General features: G+C 37.8%; 1 protein-coding gene and 1 pseudogene across 1 annotated transcript; one reads left to right on the top strand and one right to left on the bottom strand.

Moving 5' to 3' along the window:
- Nucleotides 1-12,805, bottom strand: part of LOC111556683 — a 51,454-nt pseudogene that overhangs the window by 28,621 nt on the left and 10,028 nt on the right.
- LOC101084348 (olfactory receptor 1030-like) lies at nucleotides 2,135-3,096 on the top strand. Its single transcript, XM_011279811.4, has one exon. The coding sequence runs from the start codon at nucleotides 2,158-2,160 to the stop codon at nucleotides 3,094-3,096; it is 939 nt and encodes a 312-aa protein (XP_011278113.3). The 5' UTR covers nucleotides 2,135-2,157.

Raw genomic sequence — 12,805 nt, 5'->3', positions numbered from 1 at the left:
TTGCTCCTTGAACCAAATTTTACACATGAGGAAATTAGACACAGAAAGATGAGGAACTTGGTCATGCCCCATGGCTAGGAATTGGGGGATGTGGCTTTCCTGCCAGGTGGTCTGCGGCCTCCTAGGATCTGTTCATTTTGATGACTTTCAAAATCTAACCCAGTATACTGTCTCTTACTTAATGAAGAAAATTAGGTAGTGGCATTAAATACTTTCTGGTTCCTTCCAAGTTAGAAATGCTACTCGTTATAATTACAAGCATCTTATTGTACAATGCTCTACACCCCTTCATAAAAAAACAGCCACTCCCAGGTTTATAATCCACATGAAAGTTAATCAAAATGCATTTCATGAAGATGCCTTCCTAAATCTTTTCCCACTTCAGACTAAATTATGACCACATATCAGGAGACATCACTCTTCTTAAAATAAACATCAACCTTGTAGATTCTTTAGATGAATGGGTAGTACCACCAGAAATCTACATGACCAGAACCTCAGGGTGAGGGTGAATGTCAAAAGTACAGAGCCTCAGGTACCCCAGAGCCACTTCTGTCTCCCTACAAATACTTCTGTCTGAGTTTTCTCTGTTCTAACTATGTAGGGTGTTGTGATCTATTTCTTTAAAGAAAAGTTATCGTTGTATAGTGTCAGTTAAATAATCAGACATGTTCAAGGTTACACTGCATCATTAACCCACAGAAACAAAGAGATAATTATTTTGATGCTTGATTTATATGTTAATAGATATTTATTAAAAACACCATCCCAGCATGAAAGAATATTTGACTTTTATAATAACTGCTCTGATTTTACAAACTTAGAAATGTAAAAATATTTATGATTACATTGATTTAGGTGATTTGTCTTGGATTTTAATACCCTGGTCAATATGACCAAAGTCCACATGTGCAGAGTGGGATAATGCAATGGGCAAGATTATTGGAAAGGCATTTACAAAGTGCCTTAGAAAATGATTCCTGCCCATTCTTGGATGCGTAGCTATTAGTAAAAGGCAATATAACATGCTGTCATACCTGTGTGTGTGTTATTGAAGGAAGCTACTGGTTTTTACAAGATGGTATTTATGGTACATAAAAGTACCCTCCATAAATGCAGAAAGGGGAGATACACTTGAGGGTAACTTAAGTCTTGTCTCAGTTGTATGATTGCTATGATTACTATTCTACTAGGATCATTCACATGTCTTGAAAACCCTAATCAGAATTTATGTTACATAATTTTTCTTATTTTATGTGAAAGTTAAAATGAGGTAGAGTTACCATAAAATTATTATAAGGCATGGATATGTTAACTTTTTTTTTTTCATTATTGTCTCCTCCTGGATACCAGGGGGACTTTTAATCCTATTGCTTTATCTAATCTTTCACCCAATAAACACTTGATATCAATGATATATGTATGTGTATATTTTATACATATACATATATATATATATACATATATATATATATGGTTTGCATATTATACATGTATCCTTTTTTATATCAAAAACATGATTGACTTTATGCCTCATGAACCAAGTTTTGGCCCTGATTTTTGATAATGACACCCAAAGCAAAGGAGATCCTAGGCTGAGTCTTACATGTTCACTAAGGTTTGGTGATAGGGGACCACCTGAGTAGAGAAGACCCTAGGGAAAGGACATGAATTGCAGCATGAGGGAACAAACTGCTTGAAAAGATCTTGAGTTCGGGGAGGCAAGAGGACAAAAGCTAGTTCTATAAGGATATGCGTCATTCCCTCTAGCTGCAAAAAAAAAGGTGATGATTTATATACCACATCAAAACTATATTGACAAACAATGGATTTCAATGTCCCAAAACAGCAACGTTTAAGGAAATTGTAAGTGAACAAATGTAATACGTCTTGCAGAGAAGATTAAGTCTTGTCAACACGAAGAGACTTGAAGAAAAGCATTTAGAATATGACTGCCTTTATAAAAGGAGCTCTCTACTAATGTAGATGTTTAAACTGTCAACTGCGGGCTTACTAGGCTATTTCTTTACTGTACATGAAACTTACAAGCTCAGACTAGAACTATCAGATGACATGATGGGGGTAACAGATGCTTGACCAAAGACATGCATCTCTGTTTGCTTTCTTTCAGTCCCCATTTGAAGCCGAGCACACACAATGTTACAGACAAACTACACAGCAGTGACTGAGTTTATCCTCCTGGGACTGACAGATCGAGCCGAGTTGCAGCCTGTCCTTTTTGTGGTCTTCCTGGTCATCTACCTTATCACAGTAGTTGGCAACGTGAGCATGATTTTGTTAATCCGAAGTGACTCAAAACTTCACACGCCCATGTACTTCTTCCTCAGCCATCTCTCCTTTGTGGATCTCTGTTACGCTACCAGTGTCGCTCCGCAGATGCTGGTTCATTTCTTATCCAAGAGAAAAGCCATTTCCTTCCTTGGTTGCCTTCTACAGTTCCACTTTTTCATTGCCCTGGTGATCACGGATTATTATATGCTGACGGTGATGGCTTACGACCGCTACGTGGCGATCTGCAACCCCTTGCTGTACGGTAGCAAGATGTCCAGATGTGTCTGCCTCTCTCTTGTTGCTACGCCCTATATTTACGGTTTTGCAAATGGCCTGGCACAGACCATCCTGATGCTTCACCTCTCCTTCTGTGGACCCAATGAAATCAACCACTTCTACTGTGCGGACCCACCTCTCATAGTCCTTGCCTGCTCGGATACGTATGTCAAAGAAACTGCCATGTTTGTGGTGGCTGGTTTCAATCTCACATGCTCTCTTGCCATCATTCTCATCTCCTACATTTTCATTTTCACGACGATTCTGCGCATCCGTTCTGCAGAGGGGAGGCGCAAGGCCTTCTCCACCTGTGGGTCCCACTTGACGGCTGTCACCATCTTTTATGGGACGCTATTCTGCATGCACCTGCGACCCCCTTCCGAGGCATCTGTAGAACAGGGGAAAATTGTCGCAGTTTTTTATATCTTTGTGAGCCCTATGCTAAACCCTTTGATCTATAGCCTGCGGAACAAAGATGTTAAACAAGCAATCAGGAAAGTTGTCCAAGAGAAATTACTTATTAAATAGACAATTTGTTCGCAGGTATGTAATATATCTTATTGTCTCACCAATAAATGAGCATTTAAGATTAACAAATCACCTTGTGTCATTGATTACTTTTCGACTTTTATTGTTCACATCTGGATCTTGAAAGTGTCAAACTATTTGCTAGTATTTATAGTTCCATCTGAGTAAATTAAAAAAAAACAACAAACCCTATAAATTCAAAGACAAAACCAGAAGGCATTATTATTGGTTTATACATTCAATAAATAACAGAGGTTTCCATGCATAATACTCATAGTGATACAAAGTTATAAAAGACAGAACTATCAAATTATGTTATGTCAATGCCCATATGTTTGATTTTTATAGTGCTTATTAATTTCCAAACTAATAAGCAGAAACTTCCCAACTATAGTAGGTGAGAGGGTTTATTTTTTCTTTTGCTCTTTACAGTAATCATATAACAAAGAAGATCTTATGTATCTCTGATTATTACTCTAAACAATATTTAGAATGACAATACTGGTCCCGTGGAATCCTTAGTCTTAAGGCTTTGATGGAATGGCGTATTTTCCTTAGAAGGTTTGTTTTTTTTTAAATCAATATCCACCCTCATCATAAAACTGGTTTTGTGGTTTCACTTGTATTTCTTTTTTATCACAAACTATTTCCAACATACATCAAAAAATAGGAAATATTATAAAGACCACCTGTGCAAGTGACCTAATCATTAAGGCTTCATACGTGCCAGTTTTCCTTCAAATATTTCCCAAACTCAGCTATTCTCAAACAGAGCCCTCCCCGCCTGATTCCATTCCTCTCTCCATTTCCTGCACTAACATCTCATGTGAGTTTAGTGTTTCTCATCCCTATGTAGAGTTCTATTATTTGCTGGTGTTAGTGTGTCCATAAAACTATATAATATTATTTGGCAGATTTAAAATTTGTTATAAATGAAGTCACGCTATCCTACTGCAAATTATTCTGTTTTCACTGAATCTTGTTAGATTCATCCATGCTGATTCATGGAGCATGAACTGTCACTGGTAAAGTCCACATCAGTATATAAATATACCACAGTCTATCTATCTGTTCTCTTATTGATGGGGGAATACATTTTTCCTGTTCCTTGGTAATATGAAAATCTAGAAAACCATTTTGCTCTGAAATTCTGAATGTGGACGAGTTCAAGAGTTCCTCCATGTAAAGTTGCAAGAGAGTAATTTCTGGGTCATAAAAGAGTATCTTTACATTTAGTAGATATTGCCAAATTGCTCTACTTAGTGCTGTCTGAAAAACAGTGTGTGAATCTGGTCTTCACTCCATATGCTTGTCAATTCCTATATACTGTCAGACTTTCAAAATGTTTTCCAATTTGATGGGTGTAAAATGGATTCTAATTTCTTCTTTAAGCTTTTGTGTTGTCATTACAAGTGAAGCGGAGTGTTTTTAAGTGCTTTGATACTAATGGAAAAGTTTTCTTTCAGTTGTATGTCTATATTCTTTGTTCATTTTTCAGCTGGGTTATTTTATCTTTATTTTGTACATTTGCAATAGCTCCTTATGTATTCAGTAGTAGATACTAGCCTTTTGATGATATATGCAATGCAAATACTTCAACCTGTTTGTAGCTTGTATTTCCCTTTTATGCATGAGATATTTGGTGGTATAGAACTACATAACATAGTTCAAATGTTGATCTTCTCTTTATGGCTGTGCTTTGTATGTTTTGCCTAAACAATTCTTTCCTATTATAAAGATATTTTCATATTTTCTTTCAATTCTTTAAAGTTTTACTTTTGCATATTTAAGCCTTTATTTTTCATGGTATTACAAATGTTGCAATATAATTATTATTGTCATTTTATGAAAATAATTAATTTTTCCAACTTTTAAACACTCCATATGGCTCTGATTAAGATTTTAGTACAGGGGTGTCTGAGTGGCTCAATTAAGTGTCCAAGTCTTTTTTAAAATTATTTATTTCTTTAATGTTTTTTTATTTTTATTTTTTTTTATTTTTGAAGGAGAGAGACAGAGTATGAGCAGGGAAGGGGCAGAGAGAGGGAGACACAGAATCCAAAGCAGGCTTCAGGCTCCAAGCTGTTGGCACAGAGCCTGACATGGGACTCAAACTCACAAACCATGAGATCATGACCTGAGACAAAGTTGGGCACTTAACAACTGAGCCACTTAGGTGTCCCTTGTCTAACTCTTGGTCATGATCTCATGGCTTCATGTGATCCTGCTCCCCATCTGGGCTGAAAGCCCAGAGCCTGCTTGGGATTCTCTCTCTCCCTCTCTCCTTGCCCCTTCCCCGACTCATGTCTCTTTCTCAAAATAAACAAACTTAAAAATTTGTAATTTGTTTTATTTTTTATTTAAAAAAATTTGGGCGCCTGGGTGGCGCAGTCAGTTAAGCGTCCGACTTCAGCCAGGTCACGATCTCATGGTCCGTGAGTTCGAGCCCCCGCGTCGGGCTCTGGGCTGATGGCTCAGAGCCTGGAGCCTGTTTCCGATTCTGTGTCTCCCTCTCTCTCTGGCCCTCCCCCGTTCATGCTCTGTCTCTCTCTGTCCCCAAAATAAATAAAAAACGTTGGAAAAAAATTAAAAAAAATTTTTAACATTTATTCATTTTTCAGAGACAAAGAGTGACAAAGCACAAGTGGGGGTGAGGCAGAGAGACAGGAAGACACCGAATCTGAAGCAGGTTCCAGGCTCTGAGCTGTCAGCACAGAGCTGGACACGGGGCTTGAACTCACAAACCATGAGATCGTGACCCGAGCCGAAGTCTGACGCTTAACCTGTTGAGCTATCCAGGTACTCCTAAACTTAAAAAAAATAATTACAAAAAGATTTTAGTAAAAATTCTGTCATGTATGAATTTTTCATATTTGTATCAGTTTGTTTCATGGCTCTCTCCTGTGGGACCAACCTGTCAAAGCCTTCGTCAACACAAACTATTTTTATAAAGATAGTTTTATCACCTCTCATCTGAAAGTTTGAAATTCAGGAATTTTCTTGAGGGATCTCTGACAGAAGATACCATTAAAATGTATAGAAATACTTTATTGTCTCGAGTTTATGTTCACTATTTTCTCAGAAGGCACAGGATACCAACTTCATTGAGCCAATGCTGGTGGCTATGAGAAGAGCAAGAAAAAAGTTATTCATAGTTGGTATTAGATCTGTGTCCACTCTTGTATTCTGGTACTTGCCATCATATATCTTCCTTACTGTGTCTTAACATATGTTTCAATTTGTCATCAGTGATGCATGCCTTGGTCATCTTTTCTTTCTTGCCCAAACTGGTCCAATTCCCAAGTCTGAATGCGCCGTATCCAGATTTAAGAGTTCACAGAGAAAATAGCAACAAAAGAGGGGTGTTATAATTTTTCCTCTTCAGTAATTATAGGCGGTCCATTTTGTGCTGGACAATATGCATGTCCATCCATTTCATGGCACCCTACTTCTCATCATTGGCCTTTGCTCCCGAGACTACAAGTTTTGAAAGTCAATTTTGTTGAAATTCCTCTCTGAATAGATTGGTTGGGCAGAACACAGCTCTATGAAGTCCAGGCCAATCTAGTTATTGATTTATTTATTTTTAAGGTATTCCGTACCTTACAAATGTTTGATTGCTTCATATACAAAAACTGAGAGAGATGCTTGTGGTTTTATTTCCCTTTGTAATTTTTTCCTATTTTGTTAACTTAAAAAAAAATTATGTTTATTTATTTTTGAGAGAGACAGAGTGCGAACAGGGGAGGAGCAGAGAGAGGGGGAGACAGAATCTGAAGCAGGCTCCAGGCTCTAAGCTGTCAACACAGAGCCCAAGGCAGGGCTTGAACCCACACGGGTGAGATCATGACCTGAGCCAAAGTCGGAAGCTTAACCAACTGAGCCACCCCGGCACCCCAGTTTTTTTCCTATTTTATTATCTCATGTCCTGTAAAGAACTAGTATTATTCCTTTTATCATTTTTTAATTTTTTATCACAACTCTGGTGATTAAAATCTAAAAGTGCTTTTGCCTGATATTCATAGACTACCAGCAGTATTTTCCTTGTTTTGGGTTGGTTGATGCCTATTGTATATTTTTTTTTACCTTCTTTACTTTCAGGCCCTAAGTCCTTCAAATTCCCGAGTTTCATATTTCATTGTGAATACACATACTTAGATATATTTTATAACAATTTATTTTGCACTTACAATTTTTTTTTCCATCTGTTTTTACCTTTATCCAACCATGAATTAAACTGTGTTTTCTAAGTAACTTTGATTCATGACTGTCTCATCCCCTGAGTGTCAGCTCCAGAAGGCAAGGTCCATGTCTGCTTTTGCTCATTATGTTAAAGCCAGCCTATTCCCCAGACCTTGAATATAGATGGTTCTCAATAAATTTGTATTGTGCTAATACACTATTGTTATGCCCATTGCATTATGGCTATTTGAGTGCCAGCTCTACTCTATGCTACTTACTAACATGATCTTCAGGAATTCTTAACAAATGGAAACCTGATTGGGAAACTTTACATATGCTTGTGTCATCCCTCCCACCATGAAGCAGAAACTCTTTAAGGACCCAAATCTTTGACTTTCGCTTATCCTCTCTACATCGACAGCACAATGGTAAATACAAGGCTTTCCCTGAATGGTTTTAACCCTGTGGATGGATAGATGGATGAATGAATGAATGAATGAATGCCACGAATCTTCGAGAATGTCTAGCATGGTGTAAGCTTGTCACATTTCTTTGCTAAACTATACATAACATGATATCAAGGACTGTCAGTTGGCTTGTTTTAATCCCAGGCTCACAATTTATTCTTTGCATCTACCAGGGAAACTTATTTAAGCTCTCCTTGCCTCGGTTTCCCACCTGTAAAATGAAGCTAATAGTATTGTAATGACCCAAGAGTTGTGTGAGGAATAACTGAACTAACGTGTGTATAGTGGTAAGCCTAATACCTGGCACATAGTAAGTACTCCATGCTTATCACCTGTAATTAGATACCCCCATTCTGATGTCTTTTCTGCGGTTTCTTAAACAAATGAGTCACTTACACCACTTCGTCTCCCTACAGTTTTCATTTTTGAGGGAGAAGGAAGTGTGCTTGATAAAACCGGAAGTTACCAGAGAGGGGAGAAGCAAGAGTTGTGTATTCATAGGATGAAGTACACATTGCACACTTCTGAAATTGTTCACCAAGTATCCATTGATAAACGATCATATCCCAGGGCCTGTGCTACCTGCGGGGATCTCAGTTCTTGCCTGTAGGGGTTTACTATGTACTCGTGGCAAAAGAGATATGGCAGGCAATTAAGCAGAGTGTGTTAGACAAAGAAGGGGGCAGATTGCTAAGAGCATGTTGAAGGGAGAGGTCAAACTTGGTTCTGCGGAGGCGGGGAAAGCATCTTTTGACAAAACATTTGAGCCTTACCTACCGTCAGAGGCAATATAGCATTCACTCAATATATTTTATGAAGTAAATCAAATTTTTAAATCATCAAAATAAAAAGTAGACATTGTTTGAAAAGTCATGAAAATGGTATTTGGCTCTGGGAGAGAGTGATACTAAGAGAGCATAGTCAGGGATGACCCAGAGGCTTCTGGAATGTATGAAGAGATGAAAAGATGTACCAGTTATGGTAACAAAGGCTGAGGCAGAGGTTTCTAAGTGACTCTGGGGGACAAAGTTTTAAAGACATTTTGGATTCCATTCACTACATCCCCCACATGCTTATCTAAGTAGGGTGAGTACAGATTAGTGGGATTATGGAAAGGATCCTTGCCTCTGCCTGGCCAACAATACAAGGCATCCAATTCTCTATGTGGTTCATGAACATGTCTCATCTCAATCAGACGTGCTGACTGGCCATGGCTCTGGAAAGGGAAGGAGAGCACCAGGGCTATGCCTATGTGTCTGGGTGACTTCAATTCAGAGGAAAGGAACAGAAAAGCAAGTCTAAGCCACATTTTCAAATCCAAGTCAACCTGCAACAATGCTAGTAATGATAATATCTGACTCATATGCATAGTCCTCAGTTGAGTCATGATACACAAAGAGGGTCCTTTTAAGCGCCAGGCCAGAATCTTCTAAACCTAGCTATAGCCCAAATTTTTAGCAAAATGAACAATCATTATAACTGCTATTACTTCCACTGCCACATTATTGAATAACTATTGTGTCTTGCTCTGACCTGGGTTAGGGACATGGCATAAAACAACATTTCACTCAGGACTGATTACCTGAAGAGAATTTAAAGAACGGACACAGAATACAGGCAAAGTTACAGAAATCGATCAGAGAAGTTGAAGAAATATCTGGAGGCTAGCTGCAGAAAGCAGTGTCCAGGCGATGTCTACAAACCTCAGACCCAAGGGGATCCAGAGGCAGGAAGCAAGTTCTGGCCGCTGTCTTTCCCAATACACAGCTCAGCAGGAGTTTAGCTTGGAAGGACGCAGCCACTCGAGCACCTTTGTTGTGAATCGGGGAGACAAGGAGAAATAAATTGAGTGACTTTTCTCTTTCTCCTTCTTTTCCCTCCACTGGTTCCTCCCAGTGGCCAAACTCAGCTGACACTGGACACCAAAGGAGCTCTACAGATGTGATCCATCAGGGTTCAACTCCAGAGGGACAAAGGAAGGTAGAGAAGAAAAGGCAGTGGGTCAGGGTGGGAGAGGGTGACAAAGGGAGAACCCCAGCACATCTATATCATGTGTATATCCATAACATTCCCACAGTACATAATAGCTATGGAGTATTAATCCTAGTAACAAGGTAAAGCACAAGGCTCGGAATGAGTAAATAATGAGTCCAAGATCAACCTAAGTTGATTGATCTTCCAATGACATTCCAGACTCCAAAACTTTCTGTGTGCGCCAGGCACCGTTCTACCTGACAGGTTGTAGACAAGAGAACCTATTATTCCCCCAGTCAAGAAATAGTAGGACATTCAAGCATAATGTAAAATAAATGAGGAATCCCATTGCTTTATGATTCTCAAGAGATTTGATTCCCTGTTGATACTGGGGCATGGGCCAAAATCATGTCCTCAATGAGCTTAGTCAGGATTTGCAAAAGCGTAAGACACTGACTGTAAATAGTCTGAATGATTTGCTGCTAAATTAATTAAACCACAGGGAATTGGTGCCTATGTGATAATTCTGTTATAAACTCTTCAGGTTCTTCTATCCATGCTGTCCTTGGGAAATCACTCCTCTTTCACAGGTAGGATTTGGTGTTGTTAAATACATATTTTGGAAAGTAGAAATAAATGTTTTAGTCAACAAAAAAATCAAATTACGGGTTGAAACATAGTCTAATGAATTAGCACAATTGTTGATATTGATTCTAATGATTTTTAAGAGTACAAGTACTTATACAAGTACAATAGAGTAATAGTTATAATAGAAAGGAAACTAGAGAGAACATCCATTCCATATATGATTGATTGGCTCCATTTGGGAAAGCACTGTTCCAGGTGCCAATGAGGCTCTAGCTAGAGACTAGATAAACTCTTGCCCCCGAAAGTCACACTCCGATGTTGAGTCTTATGTTAGACTAGACCTGGATTTTTCACCCAAATACAACAGTAGCTACAACTTACTAAGTATTTCCTACACGTCAGGCATACTTGAAAAGTTTTATCTGAATTAAATATCTCATACAAGGGAGTTGTTTTCAGAACCAAATTTTATGCATGAGGTATCTCTAATCTTTGCTGACTCTCATAACCACCCATGCATACTGTCTGTTGCTTCATGAAGAAAACTAACAGGATGGTAGTAAATATCATTTTGTTTCCTTCCAAGTTAATAATACTACTCTATTATTTTATAATTATTAGCATCAGATCATGCAATACTCTGTATCCCCTTCACGGAGAATTGGTCACACTCAACTTTATAATCTATATTAATTTTTTAAGTGAATGAAAAATGCATTTGATGAAGATACTTTCTCTAAATCTTTTTCCACTTCAAACTGAACCACTGCCACATGTAAAGGAGACATAATCCTTGTTAAAGAAGACACCAACCTTCTACCTCTTTGGGTGGCTGCCTAGTGACAGCAAGCATCTACATGACAGAGTCTCAGAGTGAGGGTGAATGTCAAGTCTACAGAGCCCCCAGGTATCCCCATAACTACTTCTGTCCACCTACAAACACTTTTCTGAGAGTTTTTGTTTGTTTGTTTGCTCATATCATGTAGAAAGTTGTGCTCTCTTCCTTTAAAGAAAAGTTATCGTCGCAAAGTACTCAATTAAATTATCTGAAATGATCAAGTTTGTATTGCCTCATTAACGCACAGTAACAAATAAATGGAGATTGTAATCATTTTGACTCTTGATTAATGTGTCAATAAATAGATATTAAGAATACCATCCCAACAAGAAACAGTACTTGTCTATTATGATAATTAATCTTAAGAACTTAGAAATACACAAGATAAATATGATTACATTCATTTAGGTGACTTGTGACATTCATTAGGACTTACATTTTATTACCCTGGTAAATAATTCCAAAGTCCAAAAGTGCAGCATGGGATAATGTAATGGACAAGGTGCTGGAGAAAGACATTTACAAATTGCCTTACAGAGTGATCCCTCGCCATCCCTGGCCTCATAGCTATTAGAAAGAGGCAGTGCAACATTGCCATACCTTAGTGTGTGTTTTTGAAAGGAAGTGTAGGTTTTCCACAATGATATTTATGGTACTTTTATCCTGTAGAAATGTGGGGAGATGGACTTGAGGGTATCTTATGTCTCGTCTCAGTTGTAATATTACTATGATTATTCTGGTAAGATCATTTACATGTATTGAAAAACTTAAATAGAATTTATGTCACAGAATTTTTCTCAATTTTTGCGAGAGCTAAGAGGAGGTAGAGTTGCAATTGAATTACTATAATGCATGGATATGTTGTTAATCTGTTTTTTCATTATTATCACCTCCTCCCATACCAAGGAGTCTTTTAGTATATTGTTCCCATTAGTCTCTCACCCTATGAACACTTGATATCACTGATATATAGGTATCTGTATGTCTTATACATACATACATATATATATATATATATGTATATATACATATATATATCTTATAAATAAATATATATACATACATATATATTATGTATCATACACATATCTTTTCTTATACCAAAACAGGATTGACTTTTATGCCTCATGAACCATGTTTTGGCCGTGATTTTTGACAATGATACCCAAAGCAAAGGAGATCCTAGGCTGAGTCTTACATGTTCACTAAGGTTTGGTGATAGGGGACCACCTGAGTAGAGAAGACCCTAGGGAAAGGACATGAATTGCAGCATGAGGGAACAAACTGCTTGAAAAGATCTTGAGTTCGGGGAGGCAAGAGGACAAAAGCTAGTTCTATAAGGATATGCGTCATTCCCTCTAGCTGCAAAAAAAAAGGTGATGATTTATATACCACATCAAAACTATATTGACAAACAATGGATTTCAATGTCCCAAAACAGCAACGTTTAAGGAAATTGTAAGTGAACAAACGTAATACGTCTTGCAGAGAAGATTAAGTCTTGTCAACACGAAGAGACTTGAAGAAAAGCATTTAGAATATGACTGCCTTTATAAAAGGAGCTCTCTACTAATGTAGATGTTTAAACTGTCAACTGCGGGCTTACTAGGCTATTTCTTTACTGTACATGAAACTTACAAGCTCAGACTAGAACTATCAG

The sequence above is a fragment of the Felis catus genome, chromosome D1, assembly GCF_018350175.1.
Source record: "Felis catus isolate Fca126 chromosome D1, F.catus_Fca126_mat1.0, whole genome shotgun sequence".
Classification (NCBI taxonomy): domain Eukaryota; kingdom Metazoa; phylum Chordata; class Mammalia; order Carnivora; family Felidae; genus Felis; species Felis catus.
This window is presented reverse-complemented; position numbering and strand designations above follow the sequence as displayed.